At 39.0% G+C, this 27,216-nt stretch overlaps 2 protein-coding genes across 4 annotated transcripts in view; one reads left to right on the plus strand and one right to left on the minus strand.

The window, feature by feature from the left end:
• The window catches only part of LOC132778530 (fidgetin-like protein 1), a 60,052-nt gene extending 38,114 nt beyond the window's left edge, over positions 1-21,938 (plus strand). For all 3 annotated transcript variants that reach the window (XM_067470171.1, XM_060781566.2, XM_060781565.2), the window contains 4 exons: positions 15,776-15,879; positions 16,972-17,123; positions 18,691-18,767; positions 20,865-21,938. In XM_067470171.1, coding sequence (XP_067326272.1) covers positions 15,786-15,879; positions 16,972-17,123; positions 18,691-18,767; positions 20,865-20,961 — 420 coding nt within the window. In that variant the 5' untranslated portion in view covers positions 15,776-15,785 and the 3' untranslated portion in view covers positions 20,962-21,938. The remainder of the gene's footprint in view (positions 1-15,775; positions 15,880-16,971; positions 17,124-18,690; positions 18,768-20,864) is intronic.
• Positions 21,939-22,945: 1,007 nt separating this feature from the next.
• STK17A (serine/threonine kinase 17a) overlaps positions 22,946-27,216 on the minus strand; it is a 32,418-nt gene continuing 28,147 nt past the window's right edge. The window contains exon 7 of the mRNA XM_060781568.2: positions 22,946-27,026. Coding sequence (XP_060637551.2) covers positions 26,699-27,026 — 328 coding nt within the window. The 3' untranslated portion in view covers positions 22,946-26,698. The remainder of the gene's footprint in view (positions 27,027-27,216) is intronic.

Genomic DNA, 27,216 nt, shown 5'->3' on the forward strand with positions numbered 1-27,216 from the left:
TTCTGCGTTTAATTTATTAAAATATTACCATCCAAACCGAAGTAACGAAGATGGAGGCATTACTTTTCATTCAACCCTTGTACATAAAAGAACACAACTGAAATGAAAAATCTTCCAAGTAAATTAAGCCTTCTGCTGAAAACATACAGACTATGTATGAGTATTTGAAGTGGATATTAATATAGTCAAAATGTGAATACATGAACCCCCAATTCTGTTATAGTTTGAGAAACTAACAGCCCAAAAAATGGCCCAGCTGTGATCATTGATGTGGGAGCCTTCCATGAACACCTTCAAATTACAGTGTGAAACACAATTTTTGTTCCTGGATTATAAATGTCATTTCCTAATTGGTTCTATCATTAAAAAAATGAGAAAAGTTTATTAAACTACAAAAACTTTGCTTTCGCACGGGACATCTTGCAGTACATTTTGCTATAGTTTTTCAATGAATATCTCATAGAGTCTCAACCAATTCAACATAGTTTGTGGCAGCCACAAAAATGAAGTTTCTGGAGTATGACAACTACTTTTGAAGTAAGTACCATACAATTAAACAGGAAATAACACTTTCAAATCAGGAACATATTTTTTCCAAATTTTGTTGCATAGTGTTATTGGCCTGAGAGAAGGAGCCTTCTAACCAAGGTGAAAGAAGAAAATGCAAAAGCTGAGTTGCAACTAAGCATAAAAAAACAAGATTATGGCAACAAGAATGATTGACAACTGGGAAATAGAGGGAGAAAACGTGGAGGCAGTGACAGACTTTGTATTTCTAGGTGCAAAGATTACTGCAGACAAGATATCAGGAGACGCTTACTTCTTGGGATGGAGAGTAATGACCAATCTCGATAAAATGGTGAAGAGTAGAGACATCACACTGGCAATGAAGATCCGCATAGTTAAACCAATGGTATTCCCCGTAGTAACCTACGGATGTGAGAGCCGGACCATAAGGAAGACTGAGCGAAGGAAGATAGATGCTTTTGAACTGTGGTGTTGGAGGAAAATGCTGACAGTGCCTTGGACCACAAGAAGATCCAACCAGTTCATACTTCAGGAAATAAAGCCTAACTGCTCATTGGAGGGAAGGATATTAGAGGCAAACATGATGTATTTTGGCCACATCATGAGAAGACAGGAAAACTTAGAGAAGACAATGATGCTGGGGAAAATGGAAGGAAAAAGGAAGAGGGGCCGACCAAGGGCAAGATGGATGGATGGTATCCTTGAAGTATATGGCTTGACTCTGAAGGAGCTGGGGGTGGTGACGGTCGACAAGGAGCTCTGGCGTGAGCTGATCCATGAGGTCACAAAGAGTCGGAAGTGACTGAACGAATAAACAACAACCACATCAACCTACGAAACTGGTGATAAGTCCAGAGCAGATGTTGCAAAACAGTTAAGAGTTTGCATTTGGGGTAATCATGGCCTAGTTCAAAGCTCTACATAGTTTATAGCTGTCATATGTTCTGCAGTTGATGGTGCTTGGTGATGGAAGGGTTAATGTAGGTATTAGTTCTAAAGGGTTTAGTAATCTGTAAGTAAGAGTTCATGGGTGAAAGCAATTAAGGGTGGAGGTATGCAATAGATAGGTTGCAGCTGGGTGTTTGTAGATATAAGGAGCGAGCCTTAGAAGTGATCTTCGGGAGCAAAGTATTATCATATTTTGGTGGTGGATGCTGCTTTTTCCCAGGTCTGTTGGATTTTCAGTATCCAGACCTGTCTCCAGTAATCTTGGAACCCTGGAACCTTGAACCTTTGGACTGGCTTTTGACTACGGTATAGATTTTTGATCCCTGGACTTTGTTTATTGAACTCTCGGCGTTTGACCACTGGACTGGACCCTTTGACTATGGTGTAGCTTTTGCTATCAGTTTTTGTTTATTCTGTGGCTGAGTGCTATCTTTATGTTTTATATTTTGGTCTATTAAAACAGCCAACAAGTAAGTGCAGTTTAATTAAACTGTTAGATAAAATGGCAGTTTGGTTCATCTCTACCTAAATAAGGCAGAGCAATGTGACAATAGCTTTAAGCAAGCAAAAATCATTTTTGGCCTCTCTCCCCTTCTCCTGTCTACAGTATATATAGTACACCTGAAAGGATATGGTGATGGTGCTGATTGTAATGCTTTTACTTTGGCCTTTAGCTAGATGTGTTGCGAGGAAAGAAGTTTAGAGTCATATTTAGAGGAAACTCATCAAAATGAATTGAACAAATCTCAATATGACTAAGCCTGTTTCCAATCCAAATAATTAAAGAAATAAGGGCAAATACATTGCATTTTTGGTCACTGGGATAGTCACTATAATCTCACTTTAAACAAATGAGCTGACAGATCAAAAGCTAGTTTAGTGTAATGATTTGAGTGTTCGACTAGTACTCTGGGAGACCGTCTGATCCCAATTGGGTACAGACCAACTGGGAGACCGTAGGTAAGTCACATTCTCTCAACCTTAGAGGACTCTCCTCTGAACAAATCTTGCCAAGAAGACATCAGCATAAGTTTGTCTTAGGGTTATGATAAATTAAAAAAAAATGAAGGCACACAATCATAACAACAAGGTTGATAATACATTGTATAGCAAAATTAGTTTGCAGGTTATTTGTGTAATGATACAAGCTTATTTTGTACCTGATTTGGTGGAGTAGATAATATAACATACCATACTACATAATTGCATACAGTTTTAATGTACTTTTGACACATTTCAATATGTAATTTTTGAACCTCTGATTCAACTGGAAAGCAGTGCAGCTGAAAGCTGCCTAAAGTAGATGATTCAAGGAACTCATCTCCCACTTTGAAGTGTGATCTTTTTTATTTTGTCTTGTCCATTTAATTTAATTAATCTTGTATGTTTTTATAGTGCTGCTCATAGACCATAAAAAGATTGATTGGTGTGATTGCCTTACTTATTGAGAACTTAATATGCTGTTACTATAGATCAGGGCTTCACAACGTATGGCCTGTAGGCCACATGCAGCCCTCAAAGGACTTTGGTGCCCCCAAATGCTGCCCCCCCCCCATTGCAGAAAGGAAGGAGGAAGGGAGAAAAGGAAGAAAGAAAAGTAGTTAGGGAATGGAAAGAAGAAAAGGAAGAAAGAGAAAAAGGAAAACGAGAAGAAATTCAGAAGTGTGGTGTAGTGTTTTGAACCCCTGATTATATCTGAACCCACTAGGTGACTTTAGGCAAGTCACATTCTCTTAGCCTCAGAGGAAAACAAAGGCCAATCTCCTCTGAATAAATATTGACAAGAAAACTCTGTGATAGGGGCACCCTAAGTTTGAAATGACTTGAAGGCACACAACAACAATAATAATCACAATTAGTCATTCATTATACTTTTCTTGGGAAGTGAGGTGCTAAAAACCTATTTGTGGCCCAAGAGGCTTAGCCTGTGTAATTTTGACTCCTCCCAAGTTGTGTAGGTCTGATTTAGATTAAAGATTATGGACCAGTTACTGTAAAAAAAAAAAAAAAAAACAACAACCCAAAAACCTAACCTTGTAATATTAGTTGACATGACGGGTGTGTGTTTGCGGCAAGGCTGGTAAAATGTGAGCAATTGTTATTGTAGCAATGAAATGCTCTTTGTAGCTAAAATTAAAATAAATAGGTATCAGGTGATAGCCAATTTCAAAGTAATCTGATGGGCTGTTTTGTTTTATAATCTCTGTACAAAGATGGTAATACACTATTACCAACGTTTAATTCCACTTTTCTAATGGCAGCATAATTACACTTCGGTTTTGCATCATACATCCCATTATTTTGGTGTCTGGCCTTTATCATTTCAGGGCAGTTGCAGTATATTTTCTCAGGGATGTCCAGTTACAAAACAACAATTGGCACCCACCTCCCATGATTCGTTCGAGATCATCTCGGCATTCTATGAGAAGTGGCAGAAAAGTAATGAGACTGATGACTTATTAACCATTAATGTTATTCTGTGTCAAAATCACATCTCCTTCAGCAATAGAGGCATTCCTTCCATTGTTTATAGCAGTGCTGGAAGGCTTCTCTTGGAATACTTTCCAGCTAATTGGTTACGCTCTTCTGGATATTATCCAGAGTACCAAAATGTTGCTGTTTCAGGTGGTTTTTGAGTTGTGGGAATACAAAGAAATCACAGATTGAGATCCAGCTAATAGAGGGGCTGAAAAAACACAGGTATGGGTTTGTTTGTTTTTTGCCAAAACAAAACAAAAAACCAAAACACTGATGGAAACAGCCCTGTGACATGCCGTATTGTGGTGCCACATCCAAGTGCATGCAATGCCTGGTTTCACGTGTCACCCGCTTCCTGAGCCTGTTAATGATGAAAAGTTGGATTCGGCACGTTGTCTTGGAGGCACAAATTCCTTGTGGACGATTCCTGACGGTTAAAAAAACCCACCAATCAGCACTGATCTGTATCTATATCTCATTTGCGCTTTCTTGTGATGGGGTAGAGTTTTCAGTGTTCTGTTTTTGACTTTGGCTTTTGGTCTCCGGGTCATACTAAAAAATCCATGATTCATTACCTGTAAATTGTGACTCCATCTCAAATTGGTTCAGAAAATCAACATACACATCCCTCTGATTGGCCTTCTGCTTAGTCTTGAGGTTTTTCGGAACCATTTCCTTTCTGCTATGCATTTCATAAAGCATCTCACAAACAACTTCACATCAGATGCTGTCAATTGCCTAGCAACTGTTGCAAGTTCAGACTTGAACTGAGTTTGCCGCAGGGGTTAACCTAACTGCCATGTGAAAGGGGGGGAAGAGTAGCAGTGTTGTTGCTTCATGCAAAGCATTGCTGGTCTGCTGTACCTTGTATGGTGGCATTGTGGGATGGGTGAGGAATGGCAGCTAAGTAGTTCTTCTACAGTCTGCCCAGACTAAAGTCTACAGTAGAGCTTTCCCAGCTGTGTTTTGTGACACATTTGTGTATTGGTTGCAGTGGGTAGGTGTGCCAAGCAAACATAACGAAAAATGACAAAAAATACAGGGTAAGGCAGCATAACCTCCTTTTTTTCAAAACTTAATAAAACCCATTGTATGAATCAGATTTTTTTTTTATAATGTAGGTGCATACCTAAAGTTTTGTTTTACGTAGTTTTGAAGATCAAATTAGGTAGGTGACGTCCTCCCATTCTCCATTCTCCATACACTGAGTAAACCGATTTCTGGCATTTGTCATGACTCTTGCCAGCATAGCAGGCGTTATGTTGGCAATTTCTTCCTGGATGTTGGTCTTCAAATCTTGTAGGGTGCTTGCACGGTTCACATAAACATGGGATTTCAAAAAAACCCATAAAAAAATCACAAGGGGCCAAATCTGGAAAGCGGGCCGGCCACTCCAAATCTGCTCAAAAAGTAGGCCTCATCGGCAAAAGCACACTCCTCACTGTTCCAACGCATGATGGTGACTGAACTGTGTCAGGACAAAACTTTATACTCCCGCCTCTCAAACGAGACCAATAGCGCTCCGCTACGTCTTGAAGCGACTCAATGGCGCGCATTTTTAAAAAGGAAATTATGCTGCCTCACCCTGTATATCTTACTATCTTATAAATCATATATCTTTAAAATCTAAGTGAAAATTTACAAGAGATATGTTGTGTTGCCATACATTCCATTATTTATGTATGTGTTGGTATCTCTTATAAGGCTTTAGTTAAAATTTCTGGTTTGCTAGTAAAACCAAATGATGCATGTCTAAAAAGTGTGTCACCAACATGAAATATCTGGAAAGCTATGGTCTACTATTGGCAGACTAGGAACTCATTTGGAATAAAAAATTAAATTACACATACACAGCAGACTTAAAGGAAAACTCGTTGAAAATGTTTCACCGGTGGTACTAACATCAAATAAATTAAGTCTAATGCACAAAAATACACCAAAAGATGGTTGGAAATATAATGACTATGAGGGCAGCTTCTTCCACATGTGGTGGACTTGTAAAGAAGCTAAAAAATATTGGAAATATATTCATGAAGAATGTCAACAATATTTTTAAAGAAGAAATTCCCAATGAAGCCAGCATTTTACTTATTAGGAATTACGGATTTGGATTTAATATTAGACTCTAATGAAGACATATTTGATGACAGCTGCCAGGATTATATACATGAAACAGTGGAAACAGAAGGAAACACTGGATATAGGTTAAATAAAATAAGAGGAATTAGAGACATGGACAAATTAACTTTTTTTATTAAAGAAAAACTCAGGAAGTCCGTTCAGGCAAACAAATTGGACACAGATAGAGGCATATGAAAGAATGAAAAAATAAAAAGAAGCATATAAAGTTGTTTCTTTCCCAAAGGGATATTGTAGAAGAATGGACTTAACAATAGACTAAACTCAAGAGCTTGGCTTTCATGCCTCCAACATCAAAAAGTGTGGGGTTTTGTGTGTGTGTGTGTGTTTTTGATAGAACAAGTTTTCAAACCACAAAGGATTAGATTTGTTGTTTTTAATTGCTTGTAGTGTTGTTGTTATTGCTTGTACTATTGTGTTTGGGCTCAGCCTCGTGTAAGCCACACCAAGTCCCTTGGGGAGATGGTAGCGGGGTAGAAATAAAGTATTATTATTATTATTATTATTATTATTATTGAAGTCACCATTTTTTTCCCTTTTTCTTCTTTTTTGTTCTCTCTCTTTTTTCTTCTTTTTAAATCGTATTTCTTCTTTCCTGCTTTCTATACATAGTATTGTTCCCCCACTTTAAATATATAACCTAACTACCACCATTTTAGATTAGATGTCCTAATCTGGCAAAGTCATGGAACGTGTGGTGGCAACACAGCTCCAGGGATTTCTGGTAGACACTGATTATCTAGATCCGGCACAGTCTGGCTTTAGACCGGGACATGGAACGGAAATAACCTTGGTCGCATTGGTAAATGATCTTCGCCGGGAGCTGGACAGGGGGAGTGTGTCCCTGTTAGTTCTGCTGGACCTCTCAGCGGCCTTGGATACCGTCAATCACGGTATCCTTCTGGGACGCCTCAGAGATATGGGACTTGGGGGGGCCGCTTTACAGTGGCTCCAGTCCTTTCTTGAGGGACGGTCCCAGAAGGTGTTACTGGGTGACACCTGTTCGGCCCCACAGCCATTGTCATGTGGAGTCCCACAGGGTTCAATTCTGTCCCCAATGTTGTTTAACATCTACATAAAGCCGCTGAGGGAGATCATTCGGAGTTTCGGACTGAGGTGTTATCTCTATGCAGAAGATGTCCAGATCTGTCACTCCTTCTCACCTGTCGCCAAGGAGACTGTCCAAACCTTAATCGATGTTTAGCTGCTGTGTCGGACTGGATGAGAGCTAACAAATTGAAATTGAATCCAGACAAGACAGAGGTCCTACTGGTCAGTCGTAAGGCCAAACAGGGTATAGGGTTACAGCCTGTGCTGGATGGGGTTACACTCCCCCTGAAGATTCAGGTTCGCAGCTTGGGAGTGATCCTGGACTCATCGCTGAGCCTGGAACCCCAGTTTTCAGCGGTGGCCAGGAGAGCTTTTGCACAATTAAAACTTGTGCACCAGTTGTGCCCATACCTTGGGAAGTCTGATCTGGCCACAGTGGTCCACGCTCTTGTTACATCCCGAATAGATTACTGCAACGCACTCTACGTGGGGTTGCCCTTGAAGATGGTTCGGAAACTTCAACTGGTCCAGTGAGCGGCAGCCAGGCTGCTCACCTGAGCGACATACAGGGAGCACACCACCCCTCTGCTGTGTCAGTTCCACTGGCTGCCGGTTCAGTTCTGAGCTCAATTCAAGGTGCTGGTTTTGACCTACAAAACCCTGTACGGTTCCGGTCCAGTGTATCTGTCCGAACGTATCTCCCACCCCGGAATTTGAGATCATCTGGGGGGCCCTGCTCTCGACCCCACCGCTATCCCAAGTGAAGCTGGTGGGGACGAGGAGCAGGGCCTTCTCAGTGGTGGCCCCTCACCTGTGGAACTCACTCCCGGGGAAAAGTAGGGCATCAACATCCCTCCTCTCCTTCAGGAGGAAGGTAAAGACATGGTTGTGGGACCAGGCCTTCGGGCAATCTGCTAACTAGATAAGGACAACCAGACGAATAGGACTGACAGGACTGACAATTGTGGAATTGGAATTTGAACTATGAGATAGCGAACGCTGACCGGCAATAAGGAGTAATTGGTTTGTATTGGTTTGTATGGATTTTTATTGGTTTTATCGGTTTATAGATGTAATGTAGAATTGTGGTTTGATTGCTAATTAATGCTATTTTGTTTTATTACTGTTGTGTGATACGGGCATCGAATTGTGCCTTGTTTTTGTAAGCTGCCCTGAGTCCCCTTCGGGGTGAGAAGGGCGAGGTAGAAGTAAACCAAATGAATAAATAAATAATCACCTCTCAACAAAAGATTGCTCCAGGCACTAACAAGCCACACCAAACAACAGCCAGGCCATCAAATGCTAATCAAGGTGGCCAGTTGAAACATTCACACCTAGCTCCAGCAGACAAGAGTCCTTTGTCCCACCCTGGTCATTCCACAGATATATAAACCCTTTTTCCTAGTTCCAACAGACCTCACTACCTCTGAGGATGCTTGCCATAGATGCAGGCGAAACGTCAGGAGAGAATGCCTCTAGAACATGGCCATATAGCCCGAAAAAACCTACAACTACCCCCATTTTTGTTTTTCTCCTTCTTGTTTACCCTAAATAAAAATATTATCAAAATCTAAGTGAAAGCTTTTCAAGAGATATGTTGGGTCGCCATACATTCCATTATTTATGTATGTGTCGATATCTCTTATAATGCTTTTGTTAAAATTTCTAGTTTGCTTGTAGAACCAAATGATGCATGTCTAAAAAGTGTGTCACCAACATGAAATGTCTGGAAAGCTCTGGTGTAAAAGATATCTTCGATTCTTCCTCGTGGTCAGGGATGTATATAGAGCTGATATAAATAACATGTCGTGGTCTTCGGGGTGTGATTTGTTTTTCATCAACCTGTCAGGGATCCCCCTGCAGATATTTGTGGACTGTGAACTTTGGATTTGATGCAGGAGAAGCAAATGTTTTGTGGCACTTCTGGGTCATTGTTTTGAAAGGGATGCAAGAAGTGCCTGGGGTCATAACACATTGGGATGCGGTGGTGTCTCAAAGCTCTCCATATCTATATCTCATGTCTGATTGAGCAAGCATTAGCCATACAGATGGTGTGTCACTTGAGGAAGATACTGAGACAAACTGGAGAATGTGTTATTTGTATCTCCCATATTGAGAGGATTTAAATCATAGCATGAAGGTTGTGTGTGTGTGTGTCAAGCGAACGTCTTCTAAAGCTTCTTTTTATTATTTCAAGAAAACAATTTCACTGAGATTTCTTGTAGCCTAGTAGAAGCTGAATTGCCTAAAGACACATTGCTTACACAGGTGTCCAAGAATTTGGGGTGGGGTTGATGTGAAGAAGTGAGGTGGCCTGCGGGAAAGCAAGAGCTTTACATTGTTGAAAGAAGCCCAAAACTCAACTGGAAAATCCTCTGGATATGAATATTTTATATACTTTTTTGGTAGAACCAGTTAAAAGGGGGTAAGGACAATGAGGACTAAGAAAGGGAGTTTTTAAAAGAAATTGGATCTCATGTTTGCTTTTCAAACTGCAATTCTTCCTTGCAGATACTTTTTTGCTAGTGAAACCCACAATGAGGGCAGAAGAAAAGGAAGAGTATGGAGATGGAAAAGAATATTCACATATCAGAACTTGTAGAGCAGAAGTCCTCAAAACTTTTTAAACAGAGGGCCAGGTCACAGTTTCTCAAACTTTTGGAGGGCCGGATTATAATTTGAAAAAAAAACACACTGCACATATCTTATTTGTAGTGCAAAAAACAACAACAACAAAATAATTAAAATTAAGAACAATTTTAACAAATATAAACTTATTAGTATTTCAATGGGAACTGTGGGCCTGCTTTTGGCTGATGAGATGAGATTGTTGTTGTTGTGTGCCTTCAAGTTGTTTCAGACTTACGTTGACCCTGAGCGAGGGCCGGGTGAATGACCTTGGAGGGCCGTATCTGGCACCCGGGCCTTAGTTTGAGGACCCCTGTTGTAGAGTAATACTGTGTCAAATGTCCCATTTGCCTGTAAGGTAAAGGATAAGAAGACAAAGTCAAGTTATGTTCTCTCTTGTTTAAAGAGGACATTTATGATGATGGTTTTAGAAGTCTGCATTGCATTCCCACATTCGGCAGAATTTTTTTGCAAGGGAAAAAGTGTTAGGGATTTTTCAAATTGAAATAGGCTTGAATTTTGATGAAATTCACAAATGTGTCAGACATTTAACATTATTGTCAGACATTTAACATTATTGTGTCAGACATTTAACATTATTGTGTATTAAGGGTGTGCAATTCGGGGGTAAACCATAACGTTTTTGGTGCCAATTTTAAATCAGCCCCCATTCCGTTTTTCCTGAACTTCCCAAAACCGAGAGGGAAAATACTATTTCTTGTTCCATCAGCCAAAAGTATGGGGAGATCTGGCCCTTTAGCAGCAATGGGGAGACTTCTGAGGGTCCCCTTTCTGTCATTTTTAGAGATGTCTGGACAAAAATGGCCACACTTAGGGGACACATTCATGATTGCAAGTCTCCCAAGTTTCAGAAAGTGTGGGTCATCCACTGATTTTTAGATTTTTTAAAAAGTTTTTGGGAGGAAGGAAGGTGCAAGATAGAGTACAGAAGCAAGAACATAGATAAGGCTGAGTAGGGATTGGAATATCAGGATTGAAAGGCTGGACTGGATATACAGGAAACAATAAATAGTCTAGAGCAGGGGTCCTCAAACTTTTTAAACAGAGGGCCAGGTCACAGTCCCTCAAACTGTTGGAGGGCTGGATTATAATTTGAAAAAAAAAACCATGAATGAATTCCTATGCACACTGCACATATCTTATTTGTAGTGCAAAAAAACCCACTTAAAAACAATACAATAATTAAGATGAAGAACAATTTTAGCAAATACAAATTTATTAGTATTTCAGTGGGAAGTGTGGGCCTGCTTTGGACCCCTGTTCTAGAGAACAAAGAACAAAAATAGGCACAGAGGTTGCAAGATATATGCATGCAGTCTATGTCTGAATCTTTGAAAAAAGCAATTTTCCTCGTCTTACATGGCAATCCCTCAAGTTCCTGTTATTGCTGTTTCTTCATTTGAAGGAGAGGGTGATACGTTGCTGCTGTTTTAAAGCTGTTCAAAAGGAACAAAAAAAACACATTGTTCATATTTAACTTCAGCAAAGATCTTCGCCAATAAGATCAAATAATATCTAAGGCTGAATTCGGAAAGATATTGGGTAGTATTATGATATTATGGGGAATATTTTTTTCTCTGTATTGTCGAAGGCTTTCATGGCCGGAATCACTGGGTTGTTGTAAGTTTTTCGGGCTGTATGGCCATGTTCTGGAACATGGCCACACAGCCCGAAAAACTAACAACCCATAATTTTTCTCTCTTGCCTGCGGAAAGAAAGAAAAAATGCTTCATGTTGTAATGCCTCCTGCATCTTTAATTTCCTTCAATAAATATTATTGAAATGGAAAGGATATCCAAGGTTGCACCTCCTAATCTCAGAAGGGGTGTGATAATATTTTATTCTGGTTTGTCCACAGTTTAAATGTTATTATGGAAACATGTTTCACTCACAGAAGAGATGACTCACTAGAAGTAAGACTTCTGATGCACGTTCATAAGCATGTGACCCCGTTGCATTCATCATCTTCTTTCAGAAGGGTTCACAGTATTTACATTCCGCCCTTCTCACCCCGCAGAGTGCTCAGGGAGGATTACAATGTACATATACATGGCAACCATTCAGTGCCACAGACACGCAACATATATAGACAGACACACAGAGGCTATTTAACATTCCAGCTTTTTCATGAGGGTATTCTGGCCACCAGGGGAGCTGTCGTTTCAGAGTATATTTCACCCTGAATAACCCAAGTGTCTCTGCCATCTTTGTTGTTGCATTGGAAATACCTTCAAAGGAAGCCCTGCAAGATCTAATGGGTCATGTGTGCACAGCATTATTAAAATGTAATGACAATGTTGTCACTCAATGGCAACTGACAAGGTAGTTATCAGTGACTGTGCTGTTTGTATTTAAGCTCCCTCTGGCCTGTTTACAGGTAATTTAGCCACCTCAGCATGTGTCTGTACATTTGCCAACAGATATAATTCTTCACATGACTGAAGGATGTGGGTTGTAATTCATAAAACCGCATCCCTTGGTAAAGCTTTGATATGGAGGAAGAGTGCTTACGAAGCAGCTACCTGTAGATTGTAGCCTGTTGCCATTTCTTAAATAGTTATTTAACACAGCTTGCATATAAGCAGAATCGCATTTGAAAGAGACCAAAAGTAAGAGACTGCGCTTTGATGTTTGAGATTCATAACCCTAAATTAAATGAGAAACTTGACAGCGCACAGAGATCTCGTTGCCAAAATTTACAGTCAGCTGAAGTGAGAAAGGGAAGAGCGATATATGCCTCCTTAAGAACATTGGAAGAAAGTTGGGATAGTATATTAACAAATAAGTTGAGGGATAGGAAAATGCTATCATTGAGATAATTTTAGGAATACGATAACATGGGACAGAACAAAACAAGACAAAGCTTTCAACTTTGGGTCATTGACACTTTATGCCAGCTAGAGTTGTGCCTTTTGATTTCTCTGTAGTACATTAATCATCTGATTAAACATGAAGACACAGCAATAAATAATTCTGATGTTTTTAACTTGGTGAACTGTCATTTATATGTATTTTATAATTTATTTATTTATTTATTTGCAACATTTATATGCCACCCTTCTCACCCCGAAGGCGACTCAGAGCGGCTTACAAGATACGAGGGGTATTTTTGAAGTAAGGTCCGTTTTGTTGTAGACACTAGTAGTTCGCACGCATACCGCTACGAGTGCGTGCGTCGTTTACCGGCATGCCTCGGGAACAACTGTGCTCAGTTTCCGCTATGTAGCTAACCTGTACAGTTCTGTTCTGTGCTTTAAAAATGTTTAAGACTATCAACTCACCCTCCGCATGTGAGGTTCGCTCAGTGATACGATTTTTGTCGGCAAGGAACCTGCCTGCTGCAGAAATTCATTGACAGATTTGTTAAGTGTACAGTGATACTGTTATGAGTGAAAGCAAAGTGCATAAGTGGGTACGACAATTCAAAGATGGCCGTGACAACGTCCATGATGAGGACCGCTCCGGTCGCCCTTCTTTGATTACAGACAATTTGATTTGATCGCACACTCAAATCTTTGGTTTTTGTGGTCCTCTGTTAGGAGTTTCGGGACCCAACGGGAGCACAGTTTCCTAAACTTTAGGTGTTCAGAAACAATGTTATAAAGCACTGATCTCGACACATCAGGAAATTCGTTTGAGAGACCTGTTATTGTGAAGCGCCTGTTCTCACGAATCCTTGCTTCAACTGAAGCCACCAAATCGTCTGTAATCAAAGAAGGGCGACCGGAGCAGTCATCATCATGGACGTTGTCACGGCCATCTTTGAATTGTCGTACTCACTTACGCACTTTGCTTTCACTCATAACAGTATCACCATACACTTCACAAATCTGTTGATGAATTTCTGCAGCAGGCAGGTTCCTTGCTGACAAAAACCATATCACTGAGCGAACCTCACATGCGGCGGGTGAGTTGATAGTCTTAAACATTTTTAAAGCAGAGAACAGAACTGTACAGGTTAGCTACAGAGTGGAAACTGAGCACAGTTGTTCCTGAGGCATGCCGGTACACGACGCACGCGCTCCTTGCCGTATGCGCGCGAACTACTAGTGTCTCCAACAAAACGGACCTTACTTTAAAAATACACCTCGTACATACAATATATTATATTATTAGCATAGTACAGTATCAGTGTTAAATATTACTATATTGTACTATACCATTATATTGTAATATTATTAGTAATATCACATGTAATATAAATATATAATTATAATATATTATTAGTAGTATTATATTGCATTATATTATATTATAAATATTATATGTATATACAATATATTATATTATATTAGATTATAGTACAGGAGACAAGGTGGAACTGTCTTCTGCCCCCCCCCCCCTTCACTCTGGCCCAGAGCAGCAGTTGGAGCTGGGGGGAGGGGTCTCCAACTGATGATATATGCAGGAAACAAGATGGAACTTGTTGTTTTTAAAATGTTATTTATTGTGTAGCATTGATTTTTTGCTGCTGTAAGCCATTCTGAGTTACTCCACGGAGGTAGAGAAGAACGGGATATAATATAAAAGTTCTAAATCAACCAATCAATCAATCAGGAAAATGAAGAAGGACACTGCGGGTGAGAGAAAGTTCATTGCATGACCTTCCTCTTTCTGGCATTTACAGGGGCGGCTCAACCCATTACGCGAAGTAAGCATTTGCAGTATTGTTGATTTTGCCCAGGGGCGCTCTTGAGGCGCTCTTGGGGGAAAATAGACCTTGACATATTCAAGTTGTAGTTACTGGGATGTATAGTTCACCTACAATCAAAGAGCATTCTGAACTCCACCAGTGATGGAATTGAACCAAATATGGCACACAGAACTCCCACGACAAACAGAAAATATATATCAGTGATGGGGGGGGGGGGGCAAAATACTGTTTGCTTACCATTGAAAATTACCTAGGGCCGCCTCTGGGCATTTATGTACGTAATTGAAACCAACTCAATGTAGCAATACTATTCTTGCATTTAGTTCTTTCTCAACTCGGTCTTCATTCACTGTTGGTGTGTGATGTCAGATTGTTTCTGATATATGGCAATTCTATCATAGAATTCTAGAGTTCGAAGCCGCAAGGGCCATTCAGTCCAATCCCCTGCCATACATCATTCACTCCTGACCAAATCTATCCTTAATATTTACTTATGTATGCATTTATATACGGCAGGGGTCCACAAACTTTTAAAACAGAGGGCCAGGTAACAGTCCCTCAAACTGTTGGAGGGCCGGATTATAATTTGAAAAAAACACGAAAGAATTCCTATGCACACTGCACATATCTTATTTGTAGAGCAAAAATGCTTTAAAACAATACAATAATTGAAATGAAGAACAACAAATATAAAATTATTAGTATTTCAATGGGGAAGCGTGGGCCTACTTTTGGCTGATGAGATAGGATTGTTGTTATTGTGTGCTTTCAAGTCGTTTCAGACCTAAGTTGACCCAGAGTGAGGGCCGGGTAAATGACCTTGGAGGGCCGCATCCGGCTCCCGGGCCTTAGTTTGAGGACCCCTATATACGGCATCTAATTGTTGCCGATTTGTATGCCGCCTTTAGTCGACTTAGGGCTGAAATGGGTGGGATAAAAGCGATGTAAATAAATAAATAAATATTATTGCGTGCTGAGATAGATCTCAGTCTCAATAATGGTCCTTTGGACTGTTCAGCAAATGCAGAAACTGCATGGACAATGGCGCATGACAGAGAGGTCGTTTTCTTCTTAGCAGGTGGTGAAGCGGTGGCTTCTTTAAAAAACTGAATATTTGGGCTGAATTATTCAGCCTGCTTATTTGTGACCCTAGATTTCCTCTGCATGAACCACAGGGCTCTTGCATACTGATTGTGGGGCTTTTATTCAAGCCTGTGTCTCTGGATAAAGGCTTGGCAAAATTCCCTGGTTTTTAATATATATATTAAATAATATTTTAAATAATATATCTATTCTTCCCTACCCCCACCCCCTCTTTTTCTCCTTTAGGGAATAAAACATGCCTGCCTCCATGAGAAATCTTCGGCAAATGGCTATTTATCTGGGACTTTTATCTACTGGAGGAAGTGCTCTTATGTATTATTACATGCAAAGTAAGTTTCCTCAAACTTAATACCCTACATCAGGGGTCCTCAAACTTTTTAAACAGAGGGCCAGGTCACAGTCCCTCAAACTGTTGGAGGGCCAGATTATAATTTGAAAAAAAAAATACATGAATTCCTATGCACACTGAACATACCTTATTTGTAGTGCAAAAAACATATACAAACAATACAATAATTAAAACAAAGAACAATTTTAACAAATATAAACTTACTAGCTGTCCCCTGCCACACGTTGCTGTGGCCCAGTCTGTGTATATGTGTTTTGTGCATGTGTTGTAATTTTTTTTTTGCTTTTTCAGTCTCTCCTGCTGTGTTTTCCAGTGTTTTATGAGTGATGGTCACTCGTTGGCCTGATAGGTGTATTGTGTCCAAATTTGATGTCAATTCATCCAGCGGTTTGTGAGTTATGTTAATCCCATAAACAGACATTACATTTTTATTTATATAGAAGATTAGCTGTCCCCTGCCATTCATTGCTGTGACCCAGTCTGTGTATATGTGCTTTGTGTGTGTATATATTTGTGTATATGTATATATGTGTGTGTGTGTACACACACACACATATGTGGTTTTCCACATGCGTTGTAATGTTTTGTTTTGTTTTTTGCTTTTAAATTCTCTTCTTTACTACTTTAAGACACTTGTTTTTTAAAACTGGATCGCAAAATGAGGATTTGCCCACTCCCTTCTTTCCTCATCAGGCATGTTACTGACCCCAATTCAAGATCAGTTGGATGAGTCCCTGCAGATCTAATTTATTAAATAGAGTCTATACATTCAAAATAGATCCACTCTGAGTGGACACTGCCCTTTGATAACCATGAACTATCTTGTGACATATATAGAAACTATCATGGTGATATGTAAAAGAGAATTTAATATATCGAAACTTCTATGGTGATATGAAAAAGAACGTACAAATGCAAAGACCACCCACTTAGCTTCTTGGCTGTGCCATCCGCCACAACAACTGCACCCTTTTCTGCATTATCTTAATAAGTAACAGTACGGTGTTCTTTTTTCCAAATATTTGTTACTTCCATTGCATAATATCCATATATATGCCTTTGTTTGCCTCAGAGAGTTTTGCCAGAACGCAATACTATAAAAAGGCTCTTGAACAGCTTTATAAAGACCCCGAAGCCCTGGAGGCACTTGGTGCTCCTCCTCTGAAAGTACATTTCATCAGATTGACAGACAAGAGCAATTGTGTGGATGTATCACAAGCTCAGGTAAGACCTCTGTGGATTATGAACCGATTGTGGAGAAGGGAAACAAAAGAAATGGGTGGGTAAATTCTGGGACAAGTTACAGAGTAGGTTACAGCTTGACTACATAGTTTATTGGATGCAAGTATTCGTAAGATGGTGCAGTGGTTCTCAACCTGTTTGTGAACTTTAGCTAAAAAAGAGTTGGATTTATCAAAACATTTGTCCAATCCAACAGAGGTGCAATACTTACAGAAATACTTCATGCTGGGGGTGGCATTTCAACTAGTAAGAGTATATTTTCTTTATATGCAAAAGTCCTTGGATTCATTACTTAATATCTCCATTAAAATGGGGGAGGTATCTCAACAAGCAGGTTATCTTAAAAGTTATAGAAATACAGCTGGATCCAGTGATGTGAGCATAAAACAACTTCATTTAATACTAATTGAGTCTCAATTGAATTGGATGGTCCGGCACATCTGTACCATAAGCACCAAACCGGCTAGTATTTTATTGGGGCGTTAGCTATATTGGGTGCATATTTTGCCAAGTTAAGATTAAATAATGTTGGTTTTATTGGATTGCTTGGGTTTATACATATTTGTAAAATCCTCCTTGTATATTAATGCCATTACATGGAATATTCTGCGAAGTCCTTATGGAACATTCTGATCCAAATAAGCATTGCCTTTTTGTATGACAAATATGCAATTGGCTTCACCCACATTGCTTTGGGATGCAAAATGTTGCCACAGTAGGAAGTTCTTCCTCATGTTCAGATGGAATCTCCTCTCTTGTAGTTTGAAGCCATTGTTCCGCGTCCTAGTCTCCAGGGAAGCAGAAAACAAGCTTGTTCCCTCCTCCCTGTGGCTTCCTCTCACATATTTATACATGGCTATCATATCCCCTCTCAGCCTTCTCTTCAGAAAGTAGTTCTTGTACTGCTGCTGCATAGCGGCTGTTAACTTCAAACTATCATTAAAAATTAGGTAGAATATTCCAGTCATTAAATACAAAATCTCTTGGAATAGTTCGAAGTTTTTCCGGACTATATAGCCATGTTCTGGAGGCAATTTTTCTCCTGACGTTTCGCCTGCAAACGTCAGGAGAAAAATTGCCTCCAGAACATGGCCATATAGCCCAGAAAAACCTACAACAACCCAGTGATTCTGGCCATGAAAGCCTTCGACAATACATCTCTTGGAATAAGTAGGCTGCTCAAAATACTTGGACAACTATGATAAATGCATGCTATCTTTCACAAGTATCTGAGTATCTAATAAGCAATTATTTTGTACATCAGTGGTTCTTGACCTTTTGTCCTCCAGGTGATCTGGACTTCAACTCCCAAATATCCCAGCCAGCTTTTCAGCTGTTAGAAATCATGGGAGCTGAAGTCTAAAATAGCTGGAGGACCACTGGTGTATATGGTTGTTGTGTGCTTTTTTAGGACTTCATGGTGGCCAAGCTTGATGCAATTATAATTTGAGATTTCAAGCACTGATCCCTGTTGTAAGACTTCTGTTCCATGAAAAAGGGATAATTTTAGCAAATGTTCACCAAAAGAACTTGACTTTTGCATGTGCAGCTAAAGATTCCAGTATCTGGAACAAAGTCAGTTGGATGGCTCCAAGTCAGCTCAGAGAGAAATCTCTCCCTTAACAGGTATGTATGTATATCTAAAGAAAAAGACTATCCTTAGGAAAAAAATGTTTAGACTTGTCTTGATCATTATGATCTCTGGTAGTGGATCAATTGACTTTATGTAAAACACCACCTTTCTAGATTTGTAATTGCATCTTTATTGTGCGTAACAGCTCTAGGTGAATTGTTTGCAATTGATTATCCCCTTTAAAGGAACTATTACATTTGTGCTCAGTTGACACATATGGCAATACTAACTGTACCCACCGCCACGTGTTGCCGAGGCCAACCTTCCCTCTTCTTTCTTTCTCTCCTTCCTTCCCCCGCTCTTTCCATCCTTCCCTTTTTTCTCTCTCTCCTTCCTTCATTCTCTTCTTCTTACCTTCCATCTCTCCCACCTTTTCATTCCCTTCCTCTTTCTGTCCTTTCCTCTATCTCTACCAATTTTTGGACTGCAACTCCCAGCAGTCCTCCTGATCGATCTAGCTATCTAGCTATCTCTATCTAAACTATCTGGAGGATTGCTGGGAATTGCAGTACAGGAATAGGAAATTAGAAATATGCAGGGATTGGGATACTCTCAAAGAAATCCAAGAATAAAGCTTGCAGCTTGGAAGTAGTGCATTTGGATCATCCTCCTCTCCTAAAGGGCCTGGTCTAGGGGATGTTAGGAGTTGTAGTCTGGAAGAGAGTGTGGATATGCTATTGGGTGTTTTGTTTGCCGGGGGAGTCATTTTTGCACATGCGCTGTAGCAACCTTTTGCTTTTTTTTTGGCTTTTTAAGTCCTTCCACTATGTTTTTCAGTATTTTTATGAGTGATGGTCACTTGTTGGCCTGAAAGGTGTAGTGTCCAAATTTGGTGTCAATTCGCCCAGTGGTTTTTGAGTTATGTTAATCCCACAAATGAACATTACATTATAAAGATTTAGGTGCTGTTCTACAAGGTACGGATATAACTGAAAACAGTTCTGAAAACTGTCTGACGTGGCAGCACTGCATGCAACTATGTATGTGATCTGCATGTGTAATTTAAGCTCATGTTTCAGGCGATTTATCCCACTACTTCTTAAACTGTGGGTCCCTTAGCTCAATGTTGGGATCATGAAAAATCTGGCAACAGTAAAAGATTTCTGAATGCCATCAATTCACACAAATCTGTTTAGAAGATTGTACAATGTTTACAGTGGACTCTGCAGAAAATGCTTCAACTGTGCTCCAAGAAAAAAAAAATCAGCCTATTAAGCAAGCCTTGCAAATACTGGTTCATTTTCAGTAAATGTTTGATTTTATACCTGTTTCATATATCAAGTAAAAAATTATCAGGTAAGAAGGAGTTGCAAGTGGAAAAAAATTAAAAGTCATAATTTATACCATTTTTTTGTGTCTGAAGCAACTTGAGAAACTGCAGATCTCTGTTTATGTGAGAGATTTGGCTGCCTGTAGGGTCGTTGCCCAGGGGACGCCCAGATGTTTTATTATCCTGTCGGAAGCATCTCTTATGTCCCCACATGGGAAGATGGAGCTGACAGACAGGAGCCCACCCTTTCTTGCAGACTCAAACCGCCGACCTTCAGGTCAGCAGTCCAGGCGGAGAAAGAGTTTAACCCTGATTTATACCATAATTTTATCATTCACTGAAGTAGTGCATACCTATTGGTTTGGAAGCAATAGTAAAGTAATACTTTCGATACTCAGGTAGATAAAGCTGAGAGAATTTAAAAATAATTGCCAGATCTTTTATGTAATTAGTTAAGAAGCAGAGGGTGCTTAGAAGTCGAGTTACTGAATTAACAGGACACTAGCAAAAGTTCCCAATGCACAGCAATGCTCAATATTCATCAGGTTCAGTATTTTATCATTTAAAACATCTGTATTACAATGGGTCGATTCCAGGGTGCCTCATGGCCCTTTTCAGGAGTTACACCACATCCTGTTTAGCAGATTCCACTAATCCTCTATGTAGCGTTTTCAAGATGTTTGGAGGGGAGCAGAAGGGTTCTGGAAGAGGACAGTCTGTTTGCACCAGCCCAGTTATAAACTTAATTATTGAATTTATAGCCCTGTCTTTATGAGGCTGGGTTCAGCAATTAAATGTCTAATTGTCTGTTTTATGACAGTTGGTGTCTAAAGGAGGTCACCTTGCAACTCCATAATGGCCGAAGTATTCTGGTTTACCCTTCTACTGTGAAGAATGCTACTGAACAAGAGGTGTAAAACTGCTGCTTGTGTTACTAATATTGTCATGGAAAATGAACAGCCTAGATGACAATCATCTCTTGAGAGATGAATTCTTGAAAATTGATATAACAAGGACAATGGGCTGGATCTACATTTATACAAGGGCCATCCGGAAAGTAAGGTTACAAGGCACGAAGCTCTTATGGGGAATTTTTGTGGGGGAAGTTGGTATGACTGCCATGTAGTGGGAAGCCAGCGGAAATGAACGAGCAGTGTCCATCATCAGTGGCATTGTGGTGAAGGTTAGAGATGAGCTTCCTCATTCCATTTCCCTCCAAGTGCAAAGTTTGCGCTGTAATACGCTACCTAAATGCTAAGGGCATGAACGCCGCTGCGATTCATCGTGAAATTGTTTCAGTTTATGGAGAGGACATATCAAGACAGCATGCGACAAAATGGGAACAGAATATATTGTGAGAGCATGAAGAAACTTCACAGAGCCATCCAAAACAAACATCATGAAAAGCTGATGGCAGTGCACATTGTCATGGTCTCCTTCATGACAATGTGCACCTGCATACCGCTCATGCAACACAAGAGGAGTTGACTTCATTTGGTCGGGATGTTTTACCCCTCCACAGCCCCGCTCTTGCACCCAGTGAGTATCATCTATTCACTAAACTGAAGGAATACCTGGGTGGAAAACACTTTTCCGATGACGGTGAGGTGAAAATCAAAGTGACGAACTGGCTGAATCTTATAGGGAATCTTCTATGACATAGGCTTCAAAAACTGAATGTGGAAAAATAATGTAATACCTATGCTACAATCCATGTAAGTTTTATTAAAATATAATCATTTTTTTGTTTTTTAAAAAAATCTTGTAATCTTATTTTCTGGATGACCCTCGTAGAGTCAAGTGAGCTGGACAAATAGGTGCGAATACATGATGTGAAGCTTCTGCATGAAGGCTTTTATCTGTCCAAATAAAATGATTAGTAAAATGTTTTCAATATTTTAGTTCTCTTTCATCTGGTTCTAGGAAATCAGTAAGAACAGAACTGTTGAGCTTATAGTAATTGTAACTGTATGTGCTCTTCCCAACCAAAGTTAACGTGTTTTCTACATTAGCTAAATATTTCAACACAAGAGTTACAAAACTGATATTAATGATATCCTTGATGATTAGGCCATGATATCTAGTTGGTTTACTAGAGCTATTGCTCCCAAAGTTTGAAGTTATTTGGAGTTTGGTATTGAACATTAATAGTAATGAATTTCATTTTCTATTTTGTAATCCTTAAATTAAACACTATTTTCCTTGATCTGGGGGGGGGGGGGGGGAATGCTGGTAAAAATACTGCCATTGTCCAGGCAGGATCTTGACCTCATTCACATATAGTAGCAGACTATTTGATATTTACTCAGTTCTTTCAGCATAGTTATTAAAGCTATATATGCCAAATGAAGTTGATATTAATAGTGAAATACAATAATGGAAGGCAAATTAAGACAAATAAACTTAATGTAAGTATTACTGTATTATATATACATGTATTTGAATTTTTATTTGAAGTATTATTAATTTGATTTTTGGGCCGGTTCCTTGAGAGTTCTGGTTACATCTGTTTGGGGTAACTGTGGGTCCTTCCATACAGCCATATACCCCAGAATATCAAGGCAGATAATACACAGTATCTGCTTTAAACTGGGTTATCTGGGTTCATACTGCCATATAATCCAGTTCAATGTGGATTTTATAGAGCTGTGTGGAAGGAGCCTGGGTGTCTCCTGTCTTAGGTTATACAGAACCACCCAGAAAGATAGGTATGTGTTTGTGTGGAAGTATACAAGTACTGTTCAATGGGGCATCATGGGCACATCTGTGATGCACAAATTGCCTATTTCTTTCATCTTCTTGCCATCAAGAAAATAAAGCTTTAGTACAATCTTGAAATTCCTTTAGGTTTCTTGTTGTCAATAAAGAGGTCATCAAGTGGAAAAAAAATATTAATAGCTCTGACAAGAAGGAATCCATTTATTAAACCCTTAACATTTAAATATGTTACTTATAAAATATGAAAAACCAAGATAATACATATATACTCCAGAGATATTACTCTTATTAGCACTGTTACTTTGACATGTATTAAAGACAGGAATTATAAGTACACATTTCATTAGCTATTCTTAAGGTTCAATGGCTACTTTTTCAGTAGTAGTATTTCTTGAAATGAGAAATAATTTATCTCACTGTACAGAAATAATGTCAAGCCCTGAAGTTTAGGTTCTACTAAGCAGTATAACATATGACCTGATATTCAGCTTTGTTGGAGGTTTAATATGGGAGCAGACTGGCAGCACGTAAAAATGTAAAATAACCTGCTCAAGCCAAGCAGGTCAGATGGATTTTAGTGCTATTTGATCAACTGAATTCCCCTCCATATTGGAGTCTGAAAGCAAAAAAGTGTGTGTCAAGCGGAAAGCCACCACAGTAGATAAAAGAAACAACCTTCCCTGTTAAAGCAGAGCACTAACAGAAGTAATTTGATTTATAGCAGCAGTTCCAAACTTGCACTATAAAAGTATCATTGATTTTAATTAATCTTTATACAAAGTAATATGGAAGAGAAGGAGTGCAGCTAGCAACGAAAAAGATGTTTCCTCTCTTCCAAGTTTGACTTCCTAGTAGACCGCAATGAAGCAAGTGCTATTGTGATGAGAAGCATTTTTTCCCATTAAGGCACAGCACAGGCACCAACGCTATCAAGCATCTAAATTACCCTGCTTGATGACAATTCTTTGCAATGCACAGTTCCTATGCAAAACAGGGAGCCTGAGAGTTACATTGCTCCCTAAAACCTGAGTATATTAGTTTTGGCTTGGCGTGGAAGTTTATAGAATTGTAACCCATAAAGAGCACCATTAAAGAATTGGAAGCACCTGTTTCCCATTTCAAAACAAACAAGTTTACATTGGCCAACAAAAGAACATATCCATATGTGATTAAAAGAAATAATTCTAAAATCACAAAGTATTCTGCAGAAGCGTGTAGACATATGGCACTTCTTTGCTACACCAGTCACTTTAGGGATTGTCCAATAACCACATTATTCCATATTCTCTTTCATTTTCCTTTTATGTTCACCATAAAGCACTTGTCAATTTGAACCATAACTCTGCAACTCAAAGTACCAGATATCAGCATTAATACAAAATAAATGACACCCGCCACTTCTACTGTCATATAAGGATTCAAGAAGCTTAGCGATTCCTAGGAGCAAGAGTTTGTATGAGTCTCAACACAGAAGAGGATGGGTTGCTCATTTCAGAATATAAAACGGTTGCAAAGAATTGTGAGAAATATGGTGATAATTACACACACACCTCTTTAGCTTTTGGAGAATTTACCTCTTCATACACTCCCTCAACTTCATATACTCACTGATATCCTGCTTATAGTTAATCTGTGTGTTGTAGGATTTGAAAGTTGTTTCTTTGAATTATGAGGCTCCAAAATATGCATTCATTGCAAGAAAGCTTTCCATTTCCTTCATTTCTGGTAGCAATTCACTGCAACAATCTTCCATTTCTTATCTATTTTCTTCATGACAAATTAGCAAAGCAGAAACCGTCAGCATCGAATTTATGGAACTACAGCTTGTATCCATAATAAATTGATACCGTTTCCATTTTAGGTGAACTTAAATGTTGCTTATAAGTTACGTTAGACTTCTGTAACATTACACATATTGGAAACATTTTGATTACTGTACTCATCGTAAAGAACAGCAAATTGATACAATATAGAATACAGAGAAGTCTTCAAGCGGCCAATCATAAAAGAAACTGGCCTTGTTAGGCATACTTTAACATTCACAAATTAAATATTTTATCAAGCTATCTTTTGCACAAGACAAATCAAAATGTAATGAAATGCACTTTCTCCTGCAACTAAAAAAAATCTACATTTCAAACTTGTGTTGGAAGAATAATCTACCTTAAAGTGGCTAAGCTGGCAAAGATAATCTACAAAGCTCTGTGAATTCATAGATATCCTCACAGACATAATCTGAAACATGAAGTGAACTTTTTCTCCTGATTTAACCAATCTGTTTAGACAGGAGAACTAAAACCAATAACTTTTTTTCCTTTTAGTAAATATTGGACCCCTGATGCAAGTTCTAAGTAAGACATGCAGCAGCTTTAGCCTTCATAAAATGTATCCAAATGGTGAACCATTAATATTGAATAGTCAAAAACACTAGCTAGATCCGCAGGAAACATAAAATCAGACCACTTATAGGCTCACACAAACTTCCACTGTAACTCTTAAGACTAACACATTACCTTCATGCTAGGTAATTTTAGATTTTATACTTCTTTAACGGAATTCAAACACTCAAAAGGTTTCTTATTCTGTCAGCATCAAATAGTATCCTAAGTTTTGTGTACCAAGTTTTTAAAGAATAGCTTATTTCCAACTTCATTTCATAAAACCTTGTTTTGCAGAAACAGATTCATTGCTAAGAGGTTTCAGAAATCCAGCACAATTTCTGCTAAAGGCAAGCTAATGATCTGATAACGTGGAGAAAATTATGGAAATCCCACGCTATTCAGTCAATAAGGCTTCAATGTGAATTTCATCCGTATATTATAACAATATTGTGCTCTTAAAATAAATAATACTGACAAACTAGCACGTGCCCACTCCTGCATGAATCTGAAAAGGTGGCCTTCCAGGAAGACTAAACAGATACAGAGTAATGCATATCTCAGTGCCAGGACAGTAAGAGCCGACTGCCACAGTTATGAAACTTTCTGTATATTGGAAAATTCAAACATGTGGCATTTTAATCTGATAAATACAAAATAGCTTTACTACTGATTACAGAATGAGATAGTATAGATCAAACAGCAAGAGACCCATGAAAAAGGCCACTCCATCAGTGACAACATGCTGATTTACACTGCTTTATTTACTGTTTTACTTCTTATAAGGACTCCTTTCAAGGCAGACTAAAGGCAAAACAACTTTATATAATGTAATATAGAAATTGGATGAGTCTATACCAGGCCTGCAAAACCTCTGGCCCTCCATGGGTTTGGGACTCCAACCCCCAGAAGCTCTTGCCTGCCTGTCCAATGGTCTGGAATTCTGGGAGCTGAAGTCCAAAACACCTGGAGGGCCACAGTTTGTGCAGACCTGGTTGATACAAACCAGTCTAGAGTAAAATGGCCACACTCAGGTTCTGACTTACTTAGTTTGAATTTGAACGTTAGCATGACTAGGCAGTCATAAGTGGAAGGAGGAGAGGTAAGACAATTCACCAGGGATGATGCCAGGATGTAGAATGTAGCTTAGTATAAATAAAGGCACCCTGTGGTCAAATACTAATGGCTTTTTATGTTTTGCTAGACTTGACAAAGCACACCTATCAGATTGTCCAGATAACAAAAATATCTAACAAGTATAGTTCACAACTGCAAATATTCTCAATAGAAGATATAATCCAAAAGCTTTACATATAAACAATGTAGGGGGAAAAATGAATGACTGCTTCTAGCTCTTCTCTAAAAGATACGTCTCATGAATCAATTCCATAAAAATAAGGAGTTTGGCACGGTTTTCTAGTTAACTTTTTGAACATTCCCTTCCTCTTCAGAATTACCTTTGTATATGAATGTGTAATTTAGTTATGTACAGAAAGGAAGGGACACAGTTTCCAGAGTTTGAATTTTAAGTTTCAAGAGGAAGAAACTAAGATGAAATTCAATAAATAAATTCTCCAGGTATTTCTTGTAATAATGGTTCCTCAAATTTAAACCGCTTGGAAATGGTTTTCTGTTCAACAATTTTATCTTTTTCTGACTGCCTACACTGGCCCAATGTATACGAAGCTACTACAATCAATTCTTCTGTCACTGCTGATTCTTCAGTTTTTTCTCCATCTGTAGAGGTTTCGGAAGCAGAATCTTCTTCATTTAGAATAGTGGCATTTGGCTCCTCTTCTGTGGTCCTAATCCACCTTAGAGTATCATGAACATCAGTCTGTGCTAACCAAGAGTGTAGCAGGCATTCGTCCGCGGTTGCCCGTTCCCTATACAAAAAAGGAGACAGAAAATGGCTTGAAAAAGCTGCCCAAAATAATTCAAGGCTAAACATTCAGCTCACAATAATTTTCCTTAAATTTCAAACTTTACCTTCTGATGGAGATTCAACCCTGAGCCAGGTTATAGTGGGATGTATGCAGAAGCAAGTTAAACAAGAAAATTAGAAGGGAATCCATT

This window comes from Anolis sagrei, chromosome 6, assembly GCF_037176765.1.
Source record: "Anolis sagrei isolate rAnoSag1 chromosome 6, rAnoSag1.mat, whole genome shotgun sequence".
NCBI lineage: Eukaryota > Metazoa > Chordata > Lepidosauria > Squamata > Dactyloidae > Anolis > Anolis sagrei.